This window comes from Pseudochaenichthys georgianus, chromosome 11 (assembly GCF_902827115.2).
Source record: "Pseudochaenichthys georgianus chromosome 11, fPseGeo1.2, whole genome shotgun sequence".
In the NCBI taxonomy this organism is placed as follows: domain Eukaryota; kingdom Metazoa; phylum Chordata; class Actinopteri; order Perciformes; family Channichthyidae; genus Pseudochaenichthys; species Pseudochaenichthys georgianus.
Genome location: NC_047513.1, coordinates 14804071 through 14822324, shown reverse-complemented (window position 1 = coordinate 14822324; position 18254 = coordinate 14804071). Strand labels below are relative to the sequence as shown.

Genomic DNA, 18254 nt, shown 5'->3' with positions numbered 1-18254 from the left:
ATAAACAAATACACCTACAATTGTATGAATATATACACTATATATGTATATATATACCATTGCAGGTAATGGTAAGAAAAAATTATATCATAACAAATGCCATACCTGAGAGGCTTGAAACCATATTTTCCATGAAAAATTACTTTAATGATTTATTGAGTTTCAATATAATTTTAGATGAATTTTCTTGTGATTTTTTGATGTTCTGATGAGTCGACTCCTTATCGCAGCAGTCTGATGAGTCGACTCCTTATCGCAGCAGTCTAATTTAGGCAAGCTGCACCACAACTATAGACTGTATTTATAAACTGCTAGGACTGTCTTAGGGAAGACAGCTTTTAGATGCGCAGCTCCTCTGTCTTGGAATAGTCTGCAAATTAAATGGAAACTGAACAATCTGGTGCCACTAAATGTTTTTAAAGCTCGGTTGGATGCTACTCAATCGGAAGCTGTTGGTACCTGTTTATGTGGATAATTTTGTAAATTATGCTGTATGATGTCCTTTTGTTGTTCTGTTGATGCTTTTATGTTTCATGTGGAACTACTTGAACAGGTCTCCCTTGGAAAAGAGATCAATGATCTCAATGGGATTTTATCTGTATAAATAAAGGTTTGAAATGAAATGAAATGAAAATAAAACACACTGACCTACAGCAGAAAAAACATGACCTGATTTCAAACAGATTTGTCCTCTATGGCGTGTTTGTAGGAGGGGGACAGAAAGGAGAAGTGGTGACTATCAGCTGAGTCACCACGTTGAGTGGCCGTATGACTGGATTTGGAGCATCTAAAAGTATGTACTGTATTTGAGTAAGGGTGTGACCACGTGTTTCTTTATGTGTGTGTGTGTGTGTGTGTGTGTGTGTGTGTGTGTGTGTGTGTGTGTGTGTGTGTGTGTGTGTGTGTGTGTGTGTGTGTGTGTGTGTGTGTGTGTGTGTGTGTGTGTGTGTGTGACTCACTGGTAAAGTACGACTCCCATGCAGAGTGTTGATGGCGGCCTGGGCCTCTGCGTTGCTCTGGTACTTTACAAATGCACACCCTACATGAAATGACACACCATTAAACATGGCCTCACACAGACTGACTGACACACACACACACACACACACACACACACACACACACACACACACACACACACACACACACACACACACACACACACACACACACACACACACACACACACACACACACACACACACACACACACACACACACACACACACACACACACACACACACACACACACACACACACACACACACACACACACACACACACACACACACACACACACACACACAGTATACAGAAACTACTTCCCTTTAAAAATACATTAGGAGCCGTCTTACATCCAGCGCTTCATCAGTTACCGTGGCATCATTAAACATGGTCCACAAAACATTCATTGCTTCATCAATCACAGTCCGTAAACCACCAAACGGATCATTAGCCATGACCCATAAAACCTATTGCACCATTAGTCATGCCTCAAGCAACAAACGCAGAAAAATATAGCATCTGTAGCAACTGTCGCTGGACTTTGATTTACATGGCAAGTATCATTAGCATTGTTGTTAGTGACATTATTAATTTGCATTTACAGGACTGGGAATGTGCTGAAGGCTTAATTCTCAGGGCTGGATACACATACAAATACAGAGTCAATATAGTGAAGAGTTCAAGTGTTGGTAAATAGTGGATGATAAAGCTTTTAAAAAACGATTTGAATCACTCTGGCTAATTTGAATAAGATTTGAATACAAATATAAAATGTCTATAATATGTAATGTCTTACTTTCACATCAGCCTATATTTTAACAGAGGCAAAGCAATCTTTAATGTTTTCATAGCTATAAATATATTATTCTAAATGTTAGCGTTTTATCACTTCATTTTCCCATACCCATTATTTGTGTTTTATGTTTGTTTTGATCGTTTACAGGGATTTTACAGTTTAAGACAAGTTAGAATAACGTATTCAATGCCATTTCTGATTCAATTCAAGACAAGAGTAACAACAACAACAATTGAAGTAAAAAACATGTCAATTAGGGACACATTTGGCAGAATTTGTATTGTGTTATAAAACAGGACTTATTTTACTGTACTGTTTGTTTACTCCAAATTTTGACGAGAATGCGACACTAGAGCAGAAAATCCAAATTATGAGCGATGTCGGTTCTGCTATCCTGATATGCAGGAGGCCTTCGTTGAAATATATATTTAAAAAAAGTCAATAATATTAAGGCTTTAAATGTCAGTGTCAGAAAAAGGAATTCATAAAATACTACTATTTTATTTTAAAGCATTTTCAAGATCTTGAAAGATAGATTAAATACATTTTTAATACATTTTAATACCAATTGAGTTTTTTAAAGATTCTTTAGGAACTTTGTATTTTGTGTTTCTGCATGTCCACAACCCTCAGCCAGGAGGTTACCTTTGCTGGTGCCGTCCGGCCCGCGGAGCACCGTGCACTCCTCTATGCTGCCGAACGGCTCAAACATCTTCTTCACATCGGTGTCCGTCTGCTGCTTTCCCAGCATGCCCACAAACAGCTTCCTGTCTTCTAAGGGGAAGGAGATCGCAGAGATGGGAGGGAGAAAAGAGGAAAATGTGCGGATAATGTGAGTGTGGTTACAGAGGGCAGAAGTGGAAGCAGATGTGTTATGGGAGAGGTGAGGCAGGCAGTGAGAAAGGGAGAGGAGCCATGTCACCTTACATGAAAAATAAACAGTGTGATCACGGCTACAAAGCAGGAGGGATCCGCCTGCTATGCTTCTCAGCGCCACCAGGGTGCAGTCACATGAACATCACAGAGAGCAAACAGCATCTGGCCATGACTCAAATGTTTGTCACCCTCTGTGTTGTCAGAGAAGCTGCTCCGTCTGTGAAGGATCAGACCAGCCTTTCTGCACGTTTTTGCACATGTACTACAAATCACAAGCACGTTGCAGAGCACACAATCCTGAAAAGCATGCCAGGTTTTATAGGTCACAACCTTTCTTTTTCTCTAAAAGCACGTTGCCTTTTCTTTCCAATGAATATCAGCTGTCTGTCACAAGACCTAAAGCTTGAGGCACAGAATCAGTCATGAGCATGTCGTGGTCTGTTGTTTTATTACATTATTACATGAGATTCTGGTTGAAAACGTAATTTGATTAGTAAAATGAGCCTGTATGGTGCGTCATTGTGCTGGTTTTGAGAGCTAGCTGCCTTGAAGCATTACATTTACAAGCTGTATTTAAAAAATAAATAATTGTTCAGTCATTTCTCTTGTAAAACATTGCCGACATGTAAGTCTAAAGCAACAAATAAAACCGACCATTATGCGATAACTGTGATGGATTACCTATATAGCTAAATTCAAGTATCTGCAAGCTCACTATCATACAATAGTGAAATTAAAGGGAACCAAAGTCCTCTTAAAAGTATGTTTCTCTGAATAATAAACCACAAACAAAGGTGAATGTTGAATAGTGTTGTGTTCAATAGGCCTTTCTCGCGGCAGGCATTTTGAATGGTCATACTAGGAAAAACTCAGGTGTTACTAATAACATTAACAATGGCTCTGTTCTGTTCAATTATCTGAGGCAGACATCATGCACTATTATTTACACCTGTGCTTTTTCTCCTGTGTGATGGAGTGCCTGCTGTGACCCATGTTTTCAAATTGATTGGTTTAGCTTGCTGAAACCAAAGCTGCCATTAAACAATGGTATGTTATTATGTTATTGTTTTAACTGAGAAAATACAAAAACATGTGAGGCTTTAAGCCTTTTGAAACAGTTCAAATGTATAACAGTGTGCTCACAAATGTTGAAATAGATTAGGAAATGAAATGTGATTAGGGGACTGATTGATTGGGGAAGAAGGACCTTCATTGGTTTTGATCAAGTCAGATGCAGCAGTGTCTCACACTTGTTGCAATTTAAACATGCAGCTTTGAAGCTGTTGAGATTGTGCACAATGTGTAATGTATAAGTGTAGTTTGACCCCAACAAAATATTTATTTTAACAGGAAATTGAATCTGTAAGTGGATATTGAATCACAGCTTACAGGGATGATTAAAGTCTGCATATTCTCTACGCACATTGTTGTTGTTGTTGTTGTTGTTGTTGTTGTTGTTGTTGTTGTTGTTGTAGTGCATATGCAATTGGTTGTTGGTAATAAAATACTTCAAAAACTGATATTGTCTTTTTAATATGTTGTCACACTATTAAGAGCTCCTCTAAAAATCAATAAAGCTTACCTTTTGCCACAAAAAAATGGTGAATTGAAGACTAAAAGTACTTATAATGATAGACATTGTTTGTTGTGTACAGGGTAGGGGTGTTTCAGCAGGAGGGTAGGGGTGTTTCAGCAGGAGGACAGGTGTTTCTTACCCCCTCTGCTCTCGCTGTCTGCAGGCTTCACTTGGATTGGGCGGTTCATCTGTAAAGACAGAGGTCATGTGGCTCCGTCAGTTTTAATACAGGAAAAAGGTAGTGATTATTGACACAAGAAAACATGAAGGATAAGAGAAACCTAAATAACGATGTGGCCACTACTGGCATGTAAAGTGCCAGATGACATCCATGTAACCCATGTAGAATTGCTATTTAATATGACGTGATGCGTGTATGTATACATGTTAGTGAATTTGAACAGAGCTCCAGCCTTCTGCAATCCCTCATTAATTTGTTTCCAGCTCTACTCCAGCAGCTGACGGCTGACACCAGTGTGTGATGTTACACTCACAGCGTCACACAGTCTCTCTCTCTCTCAGAGTCTTTCTCAGAATCTGCTCTAATCCTGCCGTCTATCGTTCCCTCTCCCCCTATCACACAGAACCAGGAAAAGCACACACCCACGCAGGATTGGGGAAGTGATAAGATTAAGAACACTCGCCGGCTAATCTGGATTACAGGAGAACGCAGCATCAGAATAGCGAAAGACTCTGAGCCTCACAGAGAGACAGAGATCGGGGTTAGAAATGAAAGAATAAAATGTGGGGGAAAAAACAAAGAATGAAAGAATGACAACGAAAAAAAGGGGACACACACGACGCAGGGGGGGATTAGGTGACCTTTTCATAATTCATCAAAAGACAAGCTGCTGAAATGTCATCTCGTTCTCTATGTTATTCTCTAATTATTATCCTTCCCTCTTTTTGGAATTGTGCGCACATCAGTGCTTCAACGTATGAATGCATAGAACAGGGTGAAAATAGGTATTGAGTGAAATAAAGAAAAGAGCGAACAAGAGGGGGCCAAAGAGAGAAAGATGGGTGGGATTGAGAGGGATTGATAGGAAGGGAAGGAGCATATGGTGGGGGATGTGTGTGGATGGGAGGAGGAGGAGGAGGAAGAGGAAGGGTGATGTCGGTGAGGAGTTGGGGTGAGAGCAACTGAGTGACACTCTGTTAACTCTAGCTTAATGAAGGTCTTAATTATGGAGCTGGTGACATTTCAGCCAGTCACTGATCCTGTGTCACTGATTGATCCGCTGTGATCGGTCACCAGGAGACACTATTGATCCTCGCCACGGTCGCGCCCCGCCGCCGGGACCCGAATGCACAAACACCGTGACCGCCCCCGTCCCAAACACCGGCTGAAATACCACCTGCTGCTGAGGCCCCTCCACCGAGAGCCTCCAATTGATCGCCCCAATTAAGAGGATGATAGAGAACGAGGAGGAGCAAAGTCTCAAAACCATCCTCCAATCATTCGAATGACTGTGGGCGCCCGCTCCTCGTTTCGTTAATAGTCAATTTGATCAAATTGTAGTTTAATTTGCACTCAAGATATCTTTCTTTCCCAACATGCTTATGAACTTTTCAATATCATTATAACAATACTTATGTTATTATTATAAATAACAAATGTTCTGTTCTCTCTTTTGCTGCCTATTGAAATACAGTTTGTAATCGCATATTTAAGATTTACTGTAAAATATATATATATATATAACATATTCTTACTTTTCTCTTGCATTGTTTGAATCTCTTTCTGTATTATTTAAATCAGGCCAACTCTTGGCCACATTTATTGAAATCATTTGATCCTCTTCATTTAAAGCTGCGTTACATGACATGTCTTATCGGAAAAATGTTGAACTGAGTGTATTTTTTAAATATAAAGCTTTTTCACAGGTTAATATGTACACCTTCACATTATTGAGAAATAACTAAAATGACTATTTTTTTAAATGTGTAAAAAAAACTATTGAATTTCAACTGGTGCATCTTTCGTAATTACAAGCTTCCTAGCTATCCTGCTAACACTAGCCATCAAAAACTTAAAGTACATTATCATTTAGATAGCTGAAGTTTGACAGTGCTGTAAATTGAAGTGCTGGTAAATTACAGAATAATAAGTCTTTAGAGGAAAATCTTGAAGGCTGCTTACAGCTGAACGCTTCAAACTGAACTGTTGCTTTCACAATGATGTGTCTTTAAATAGGTGGGGAGGGCGAAGAGAGTCAAAGCCGGTTTCATTGACTTGACCTGAATTGTTTCTGTGGTGGCGACATGTGAATTTAACACGATACTTACCACCACCACCACCACCACGTCATGCCATGTGATTACAACACACCCTAGGAGTGTGAGTCATATGTAAGGACAACATGGGATCACGTTATTCTCTGCTTTGGGCGCCATTACTCCACCATATCCCTACAGCACATGTCTGTTTGCTGCTCACTTCAAAATCACACATACAGCTGCATTAAGGAATGATGCTAAGACCTGATGGCAGTCCTTAAATGTGATGTCTTTGATGGATAGCATGTTTAAATTATGTTGGTAGGAAATGCTGTGGCCCATATTGCAGTGCAGGAAGACAAACAGAGATAAGGAGAGGCGCAGCAGATGGCTCAGGAGATGGGAATTATAATCTACAAGAGGGAAAACAGTGAGAAGTGGAGGCCATCGAGGCTGAGCCACTCCAGATCGGCACGGCAACCAGGCCCCACTTCTCTGACGGAGACCGCACTCGCATGGCCATCGTCATGACAACCCCGGTGATCAGAAGAACCTTACATCAGGTAAACAAGGTTGTCCTGAATGACGTGCAGAGAGAGACCGGCGAAAAACAAATGAGGAGGACAAAGGGTGCTTCTAGGTCGAGAGATAGAGGGATTAGATGTGAGAGGGAGGGAGGGAGACAAGGAGGAGAGGAAAAATGAAAGACACCGAACAGAAAAAGAAAGAAAAGGATGACGGAGGGAGCGCTCGAGCCTGTTGCATGTTGGCGCTGCCTCGACAGCAGAGGCAGAAGCAGGGAGAAACATATCTGCCTTTAAGCCTAAACCACTAACGTACACTTTACAGTAATTTCCTCTCACTCCCCTCCTCCCCTGTTGCTCCCCCTCCTTCCCTTTCTCTCTTAGGCTTCTTTACAAAAACGGTCCCACACTGTGCGCAACAACACACAGGCAAAAACATGCCTGATCAACAACCACATTTTACCTGTCTGTTTTTGCTTTTTGATTTGCTTCTCCCCCTTGTGCTCCATCTAAACACACAGATATTATATACAATCATCCTCCGACTAAACACACATTCATTGCTCCCACACACACACACACACACACACACACACACACACTCTCACACACACGCTCTGTCTGCTCCTGTCGCTCACAGCAACATCTACACACATTAATCTTTTTTCGCTCTGTGATGCCGCAGGGGATTTTGCTAGGATTATGAGATATTAAATCCATAGATTATCCAATCAAATCACAGCTCGACCCCTTTGCCATTATGAATGACTCCCAATAACGTCCAGAGGCACCGGGGAGTGGCTCGCTCCCATGTAAATGCATCTGTGTTTTGTGTAGAGAGGATTGTTTACATTTGGAGTGAGTAAAGCATATTGATGATGATGTTTTTCTCTATTACGACCAGCGGAGCAGATGATAATCTCGTGCCTCTCAGCTCAACGCAGCCACGTGTCGTTAAGTCTAAAGCACGCTTCTGTAAAAAGGGTGACACATTTTCTGTTGCCTGTTTTTCTCTTGAATTTTCGATCCATTCTGCTGAAAAGCCGCCAAGCTGAATGGTAAATATATCAGCAGAGACCATCTCCCCTGCTCTTTCAAGAAACATTTACAGCGGGGAGTTGGAGGCGAGGAGATGGGGAGGGAGGGGGGGGGCGGGTGCACAAAGACAATTTTCCGTCTTTGCCTCCCCTCCGCTCCATCACACAGCGCTGGTCATTGCATCGTGCCGGTCGCCTAGCAACCTGGCATCCCTCGTCCCGGCCGTCTCCAGGCAACGAGACCTGCGACCGTAATCAACCTGCCACCTCCCTCCTCCCCCCGCCCCTCCCCTCTCCTCCCTGCTCCTCTCTCGTCTCTGCTGCTTTTTTTCTTTCTCCCTCGCTACTCCATCCACCTCCTCAGCGCAAATGCACTTATACGCTGGGACGCACTTATGAATTCACCCGAGGGAAAGGAGCGGGCACAGGTGGAAATTGGTATATCAAAAGGCGGAAAAAAAGAAGGGAACAAAAAAACGGACAACAAAGAGTTGTAGCAAAGCGAGAGAGGCAGGGATACAAATAAAAATGAAAATCTGAGTCTGTTAATGTGTCCACTCGCAGATGCACACACAGATGTGCAGACAAGGCAAGCAGAGAGAAAGTCTACCTTCTCTTAAATACAGCCAGGCACTAAATCAATCAAACACAAAGAGACTGACAGCACAACGCTTGTACAGTTCAATAATATTTAATCAATGATCCAGTCTTCAGTGTCAAAGCTGCTCCCCGGCGCTGTCTCCTCTCCTTCTACAGGCTTCACTAGTGTGTCCAGCATCAGGGGAAGCTGACAGCTCTGGAAGCTGACATTCAGCCTTTCTTTCGTCAGACAGCCAACAAAAAAACATTCAAAGGAGAGACTGAATATCAAAGAGTACATTTCTAAAAACACCAAAGTTGCCTCTCAATTGTTTTGTCTCTTCTGACTGTTAAATATTCATGTCAAGTGTTGTTTGACTCGAATCAGTGGAGCAGAAGGGCAAAAGAACGGAATCACGGCAGACAGATTTCTGTGTGTGTGTGTGGGGGGGGGGGGGGGGGGGTGTGCATGTGTTTGTGTACAGATAGGGTCCATGTCCTACTTTTTTAATTCGGGCATGGTTTACACTGTAACTCCGCCGTAGTCCAGCGTATATGTAGTTCAAAGAGATGAGTTTTGTGACATCAGACACTTCTGTGTGTGTTTGTTTGCCTAGCACACACACACACACACACACACACACACACACACACACACACACACACACACACACACACACACACACACACACACACACACACACACACACACACACACACACACACACACACACACACACACACACACACACACACACACACACACACACACACACACACACACACACACACTATTTCTCAGTAACAGATGTCTGTATTTAAGCTGATAAACACACTGCCTCAATGCACCTCCAACCCCCTCCACGCTTACTGCCACCCACTGTTCATTATCTCAAACTTTCATTCATCTCTTCCTCCCCTCCCCCCACCCTCTCTTATTGTGTCCCCCCCCACCCACCCCTCCCTCCTTCATTTATCCAATTTCTCACTAATTCACACCCATTTACCACCTCTATAAATCCAATCTGCATTCATCATTAAAGTTGCCCCAGAGTGACGTACAGAGGACGGCCCTTTTGTTGTTGTCAGTCAGCGCCGCCTGTCCTGCATCGTGCCCCCCCGTGCATTGATATGCATGCATATGTAAATGATTGGACGCATGAATGCACACTTAACTCCAGATAGATTCATCACGTGAACACATTCGCTCCGAGGCACACTAATTGCTATCATCATCATCACGGCCGTAACTCACTGACATCAGGACGGAGCTACATATGGAGGCAGTGCTTTATCTGCTTGTTGTCAGATACATGAAGTAACATGCTCGTGTTCACATCATCACAGCATGTTTAAGGTCCTTAGTGAACCTTAGTGCGTCTACTTTGTGGTTGTTTGCCTAGTCACACACGAAATGTCATTTATCTGAAAAGAAAGAATGAATAAACGATTACGGTTGTATAAGAGACATAACCATGCAACTGTTCATGCCAGAGAACGTTTGCTCACATTAAGAGCACAGCGTTCTGGCACTACAACTTCCCATCTCATATCCTGCGTACAAAGCCTGGGCTATATTTAGCATATGCATTTATTTCAGACTATTGATAAAACCCCTCTGTCTGCTCCGTCTGAGTCCTTATGGCTGAGTAAATGTCAGGCTTAGTCAGATGTTCCACTCAAAGAGGGCTCTTTCCTCTCGTACGGGCAGCTTAAACACAGAAGGCCTTGCAGCTCAGGTTTTACTCTCACTCACACACACACACACACACACACACACACACACACACACACACACACACACACACACACACACACACACACACACACACACACACACACACACACACACACACACACACACACACACACACACACACACACACACACACACACACACACACACACACACACACACACACACACACACACACACACACACACAGGGCAGATAATGAATGAAGAAACCTGAGAGCAGCCTATAATAAACCCAACAACTTCCATCCATCCATATCTTTTCGGATGTATACTCTCCATGGAAACAAATGCACACAAAAGCAAACAGACATTTACACACAGCCGCGCACAAAAGCACACGCACCCTTCATTAAACCGTGTTAGTGCGAACACCTGCCCTCCCTTCCCCCGCTGAACATGCAAGTACACAAGCTACTTTCTCACTCGGGCACAGTCGCACTATTAAATACTTATTGTGTTTAAAATTTAACGGGGAGGCATTGTCGCAAATATTAATTCAAGTGGTGTTGATGAAGGGCGAAATATTGTGTATTGCAACACAGTCTCACGGCATTTCGTGTTATAGTCACGAGATGAATCTATTGATTCGTGTTCACCAACAGGATTTCCCCATTTTTTTCGTGTCACACAGAACGATTTTAAAAGCTATGTAAATAATAACAAATTAGAAGGAAAAAGAGATTAAAAGAAATACAGATTTCAGTATTCTGAGACTCTGAGCCCCATTCCTTTTCCTCGTGGACGGCAAAAAACTCCGACATTATAGTGTTTAAAATAAAAGGGTTAGGTTTAGGGTAAGATATTGAGTAAGAAAATGTTTTTATGAACCACACTGCGAAAATCATGTTGGTGAACACGAATCAATAGATTAAATTAATTTCGTGACTATAACATGAAATGCCGTGAGACTGGTTTATCTACTGAAGCAGATATGAGCTTTAGGGCTGCAACTGACAATATTTTTCCAAACGGATCAAAGGAAAATTTTGGAAAATATGCTAATTTGCTTTCTTGCCCTGAGTTAGATTGGAAGATGGTTACCTCTTCCATGTTTGTACGCTAAATATAATGCTGCAGCCTGTTAACTTAGCTAAACACAAAGACTGGAAACAGGGGGAACAGCTAGCCTGGCTCTTAGACACGCAAGATGTTCTAAAAAGATAAATATGTTTAAATATGAGCGTGTTCATTATGAAGCTGTTGAGGTTCTGGTAGGAGTATTTTGCAAAGCTTCCTGTTAACAGTCTTTATGCTAAGCTAGGTTAGCATGCCGCTTGCTACATATTCAGACAGACAGAGCAGTATCATTATTTGAATCTTTAAGAAATCAAATAAGTAATACTAATAATTCATAAGTGTTTTACTTTTTGTCAAACCGACTGATTATTATCTCAATTTATGATTTTGCTATCTTAAAATTGTCATCAGTCCAAAAAACGAAATATGTTAAGTGTAGGCCTACTATCATAGCAGAAAAAACAGAAGACATTAACTTCTAAAAAACTGAAACCAATAAAAGATGTTTAACTTGAACACTTAGTACTGATGCATCTTTGTTTAATGCCCTTTAATGGCAATAAGCTGAATGATTTAAGTTATTGATTTGATTTATATTTTCAAATGTACAAAGGTTGCTTTGTAAAATGGCTTCTTTTTAATCTGATATAATGGGATGTTATTGTCTCTACGAGCTCTCGACAGCTGAAGGCAGGCGATATAAACAGAGGGGACAAGAGTACAAGATGTCCAAGTAGGATTCAACGTGAGTACCTTCGTCCTCCATGTCCGCCCTTTCCCTCTGAGTGAATCCGTTTTATTGCTCCCCATTTTTTTCTCTCCCTTTTCCAACTCCACTATTCTCTCACTTTTTTTCGTCGCTTTCAGCTGAATGTGCTTTTGACACTCTTCCTCCCCCTCCCACTTAGGGACGGACTCTCTCACCTGAAATTAAACACAAGGCCAGGTGCCACTCCGAAACAACCATCTGCTCGCCCTGCCTGACTTCCTTCTTTCTTCCTTCCCATTGTTCACAGAGAGAAGGAAAATCAGTAAAACAGTAAGGATTAAAAAAAAAAGCCTTAAGAATGACTCTTAGTTTCCCGAGAGGAGAAATGTGCCGAGTGTTAATGACATCTTTCAGCTTTCTCTTTTATTCAGGTGTGCTTTTTATTCCAGTGTTCTCCCCTCAGTAATAATTGCTTTCATGTTATTTCTTTTGTATCGCTCTGACCACGAGATGCCAAAGTTAATTATTCTTCGCCAGTGCAGGTGCAATTAGATGACAATTACACCACAGCTGGTAGTCGTTCTTGTGCATGTGGGAGTGTGTGGAGCTAATAATATGGTTTTCGTCTTTTTCTTCTCTCCCTCTTTTGGCATCGGAGGGGGGAGGGCAGGGAAGGATTGAGAGAGCACAGGAGGGTTTAGCTTGTTCCACACAGCTTAGAGGTAAGAGGTTGTGAGGAGGAGAGCCGCAGGGTGGAAACACAGGGGGGACAGGGCTTTAGCCGCGAGACATTGGCCCTCGCTGATCCCCTGTGAGAGGTCAGGAAGGTCACGCTACTGTCACGCTAACAATAGGATCTCTTTTGTTGCCACCCCAATACCAGCCTTTTCCCTCAAACAATGTTCTGCTAAGATAATCAATAAGTCAATTTTTGATTTTCGTTCCTGAGTAATCGTTAACTTAGCACGGAAAAATGTGGACTATCATTTTAACTGGCATCTCAAAATATGAGGGTTGGTGCTTTATTTTTACTTTAGGGATGATCGATTAATTGTGTTGGTTAGTTATAATGATTTGTTTCCAGCAAACAGCCTAAAACCCATATATAATAAGTTAAGCATCACATGTGAAATAAAAAATGCAGCTCACACTGGCATTTTTGCTTTAAAGATACTCAAATGATTAATCAACACAGTTGCAGATACATTTCTTGTGACAAACCAATCTTTCCTTTCTTTATCTGGTTCCTATTTCCAGCTATGTGAATATTTGCTGTTTTCCTTTGTCTGCTATGATATTAAATTAATCATCTTTGGGACTGTTCTTAGGTCAAAAACAAACAACTTGACCACTTTACCAAACAGAATGAATAATTAATCGGTACTGAAAATAATCTTAAAATGCAGCCCTACACTGTTCACCTTTCCTCAAAAGACTATGGTCATCATCTGTAATTGGGGCATTGAAAAAAAAAGGAAGTGAATAATTTCAACAAAAATAACCAAAAGGAAACAGGGGGGAAGCCTTGTTAGTAAAAGAGGAAGCAGCAGCGAGTCTGGGAGCACACTCTGTCTCAGTAATTCCTTGCCTTGTCGCCTTGTCTCCCATATAGTCTGTTATTATAGAGACGTGGCTGTCATGTCATATTTAGCTCTGGAAATGTCATTTGGCAGCACACCTGCTGCCTGGCTATGCTAATAAAGCTAGGTTTAACTTTGATTAGAATTCAGAGGGAGAGATGGATGGAAAGAAGTCAGTGGGGGAGGATCAGGAGGGGGAGAGAGAAAGACGGAGACACAGAAAGGAAGAGAAACATCAGAGAGAATAAGAGCTGGCAAAGTCACTTCAGCAGCGAGCCTGTCTCTTTCGACCCGTGACATGTTGCGAGATGACTCATGCCTCAACTGGATGGATATGTCTGGATGCATCACATATGAAACATAAGAGAGAGAGCAGCCTCTGACCTTTATTGGAGCATATCAGCTAAAGGGGGAAGTCAGGCTTGCATGTCAAACTCGATTAATTTTCTCGTGTCACTGTGGGTCCGTCTGTGTCTGTGTGGTGCGCTCAGATAGCCTAGCATGCCAGTTGTTCTGATTCCCTTTGTGTATATAAATATAAATATATTTAAACACAATGTGAGGATCTCAAAAAGACACTCACCCCAGGTAGTGTCTTCTGCTCGTGCAGTGCATTCTGGGCTTTGAGGGCGGACTCACGTGCACAATATGTCAGGAAGGCACATCCTGGAAACAAAGACAAAGTGTAAGAAGATCAGAGAGAATAATCCATGTATTTTTTATGTCAGATTCATATGCTATATATATCTAGATTAGGCAGTGCAATGTTATTGTAAGTTAAATCTGAATTGGCCATTCGCCCTGAACGCCTGCAGGCACAAACATGCTGCTGAAGTTTATTGTCCTATTATTAATCTGCCAGTTGATATATGTACTTTGGATTTATCTTAACAACAGTTCTAGGTCAACATGTGTTTTCGGAAAAAAATCCTCCTTCCTTAAATGAGGCCATCATTATTAAAGATGTATTTAAAGTTGCATGAAACTACATTTAAATAGCAACGAACATTTACATTTGGTAAAGTAGCTCTCCCAGTAGCACTGAAGATCTATGGGATTATTAAATAATAATACCTGGAGACTATTCAGACAAGAGCAGTCCTAATGGTTATTTAATATCATGCTGGTGAGGCCAAATGTATGCAGTACCACATAATAGAGAAAGGCCTTCATTAACCTTTAGGGCTCAGACAAATCATGAATATGTAAATGAATGCAGAATAGGTGTTATAGGTGTAAGAAGGCTCATAGCACCTGGCCTATACGTCTCCCAAATGGCTGATGGTTTATGTGGATTTATAAAGGCCTTTGTTTTCTGCACTGAGATTTGCATTAGAAACGACAGTAAGGATCATTGTTCAGCGTAGATCACTTTGACCAGCTTCAGCCCATCTGTCACGTAGGATTTTGAGTGTATTGAGGCTCTACTTGTTCACCATGTGACGTGCAGTAGCAGTAGTGGTGACACTCTCTCAAACAGATTAAGCTCATTATGCACCGACAAAATACTTTTATTAAGATTGATCTTACACCACTTGCTTCATAAGAATTTAAAGAAAGAAAATAGAGAGCACTGTGCAACATTTTTTATTTAACCGTCTAAAATAATAGCTTTTTTTTCTCCTGCAGTTTTTAATTGTAGCATCCAGAGGTAGGCGTGAACGGAAACCTCCCAGCATCAGAGGGGCCATTATCTCCTGTGTGTTTTACACCGTGCTCAACAATGTTTACACATTTCAATTGTTGTTACAGAGTTCGTTAGCTCCCCAGTGTGTGTATATGTTGAAGAGTGACTCAGGCGGAAGAGTGTTTTGACCAATAATGTAAAAGTTGTTCAGTCACACTGAACTGCAAACTGATCTCGACATTCAAGGTTTGGGTTTGTAGAAATATAATAACATTTTATTCTTAATGTGTGTTTGGTCTTTATAAAAGAGCGACCTCATTTTTTCTTTCTCCTACAGACTGTAAAGTATTTTTAGAAAACTCTGGGAATCACTTTATAAGACTGATGTATTATTAACTAAAATTATATAACATTTCAAAATAAAAAGGTTTTCTGAGGTAGATGAAATTAGGCCGAACACAGTTGAAAGAATTTAGTGTGAATCATTGCCTCATTAAAAAAAAGAAGTCCCGGCTGATCAATACTTTAGTCAGTCCATGTCTAAAAGATTAAACATTTAAGACATGTAATATCTAAAATATTTATTTAATAGTCAGTCTGTGAAACGTGATGTATCAAACTTTTAACCAACTAAGCTTTCTTTTATAGATCAATGGTGCTTAACATCCGGTTTGGCCTCAGAGGGGTCATTACAAATGCTCCAGAGGGACAATGTCTCAGTGAATAGCCTTAACCTCTGATATTTACTGAGAATAAAAACCTGAGGACATATGACAGATATTTCAAAAACATGCCTCATCACTATATGATTAGACTAAGCAGTATATTCCCCCCAAAGATTGTGTCGATTGTGAGTAATTGGCCTTTTATCCCTCACCTTTGTGCATCCCTGTGTATTTGTCCTTTATCACCGTCAACTCATAGATCTTTCCAAACTGCTCGAAGATGGGCTTCAGGTCCTTCTCTTCCAGGTTTCGGGGGATTTGCCCGATGAAGAGCTTGATTGCGTCAGGCTCCTTCATTGAGAAGTCTAGGGAGGAATAAAAACACACACACACACAGCAGGAGAGGCGGTCAGGAGGAGCAGACAGGAGCCTGCGGGCTTAAATTCACACTGCACAGGAGGTGCAAACAGGAGGCCGGGGATGGAGGTGCAGATGGGAGCATTCAGTGGAAATAGGGATGGGGGGGGGGGCTGTAATAACAGTTTCTACACCCTGTAGTCCAAATGTGCTAATACATTTTGGGTGTTTTAAACATTATTATCACAATGAAAACATAACATTATATTATAGTCTAAGATAATCATGTAAATGGGTTAACATCTCACTAAGTATCATAAAGACTCTATACTCTCTCTGTTAACTATGATTTTTTAAATTGTAAGTATAATTTATGTAGTCATTTATTGCAACTACACATCGTGTTTGATACTATTTGACCTGCTGAAGCAACTTTGTTTGTTGTTGGCATTAAATACAAAATAAAAGCATCTAAATAACAGAAAATGAAATTATAATCTCATAACTTTCATATTCTTGGAAGTAGATGGACATTAGGGATCAATAATCATGATTGATGGTAAAGAGCTATGTTTGCCTGACATAGCCATGAATATAAATACATGTGGTATCGTAGTAAATAACAGTGCACTGATATTCGGTCTAGGCCGCCTATAAACCCCAAGAGAAACATGACAGTGTCTGTCATCACAGCTGGAGACCTGCGCTCTCTTTGTCGAGACACGGGTTACAACAACAATGAACCGAACATGATTTTACACATTTCACTCAAAACGAAACACAACAAAGAGTTTCAAGAAATAAAAATCATACCTGTGGTGCTGTTCGTGGCAAAGACTCGGCGTGATCCGTGGATGTCTTTCTTCGTCCCCCCCGCTGTTATTTAGTTATTGAATCTCAATAATTCAGTTCATTTGTCTGTACGAGCGTCTTTGAATCCTGTAACAAGTTAGGCCTACAACAACACAAGTAACATCCAGCGACGGTCCTTTATTCTGCATGAGCGTCTTTTTCCAGATCTGCTTGTTGTTTTTTCCCTGACAGATGCTCCGTGTTTTTCCCCCCCTTCCAAATAAATCTGACGTAAAAATAAACCAATGTCCGTCTCTGCTGAATCAAGAGTGTTGTGAATGATAAATTGAGGCTCCCTTCAGTAGACCGTGGGGAATTGGCAGTCCGGTCGGCTGTCCTCTCCTCTCCCGCTCGCTGTGTGAGTGTGTGTATGTGTGTGTGTACTTATTTGACGTCGTAAGCCGGTGTCTCCCTCCTCCCTGTCCATCTCAGCTCCATCCCTCCTCCCCCCGGGCTGAACGAGCAGTGATGTCTGCCGCCAGGGACCGTCGCAAAATTACCAGCCCCGTGTCAGCCGGAGGTAATGAGAACACATAAAATACAGTCATGCCTGCCATGTCATTCTTAATTTGCATGTATCCGTTATAAGGTTAGGTTTTGTAATTACTGACTTGTGTATTTTTTTCTCCATCAGACTTCAATATTAATAATAATAATAATAATTCCTTACATTTATTATAGCGCTTTTTCAATGACTCAAAGCGCTTTATATATACACACATTACACACATATCATACATGCAATGGTCAGAAACTGTGGACAATACCCACAGGAGCAAGTTTAGGTGAAGTGTGCCCAAGGACACACCGGCTTTACAGACGCAGCAGCGGCGGGTTTCACTGATCTGATGATCATTGCACAGCACACTGTGCCACACCGTCCATCTTCAAGCCTCGAGGTCATCGAGGCGCTTTTAAAAGTACACATTGATATTATACATGTACTGTGAACAATACCCACAGGACCAAATCCGGGTGAAGTGTCTTGCCCAAGGACACAACGGCCTGACGCAGTGGCGGCAGGAGTGGGTTTCGAACTGGAGTTCCCCAACACTCCCCCTTGATCTGATGATCG

General features: G+C 41.4%; 1 protein-coding gene across 2 annotated transcripts in view; it reads right to left on the bottom strand.

The window, feature by feature from the left end:
* celf3a (cugbp, Elav-like family member 3a) overlaps window positions 1–17692 on the bottom strand; it is a 30487-nt gene extending 12795 nt beyond the window's left edge. The window contains exons 1-6 of one of the 2 annotated variants that reach the window (XR_004553101.2): window positions 17141–17692; window positions 16183–16335; window positions 14262–14344; window positions 4394–4442; window positions 2448–2576; window positions 960–1039 (exon numbers count right to left, since the gene is read on the bottom strand). Coding sequence is in view for 1 of the 2 variants with exons in the window: in XM_034095189.2 (XP_033951080.1) it covers window positions 960–1039; window positions 2448–2576; window positions 4394–4442; window positions 14262–14344; window positions 16183–16327 (486 nt within the window). In the remaining variant the exon portion in view is untranslated. The remainder of the gene's footprint in view (window positions 1–959; window positions 1040–2447; window positions 2577–4393; window positions 4443–14261; window positions 14345–16182; window positions 16336–17140) is intronic. The other variant, XM_034095189.2, reaches the window with a different exon arrangement.
* Between the last annotated feature and the right edge of the window lie 562 nt (window positions 17693–18254).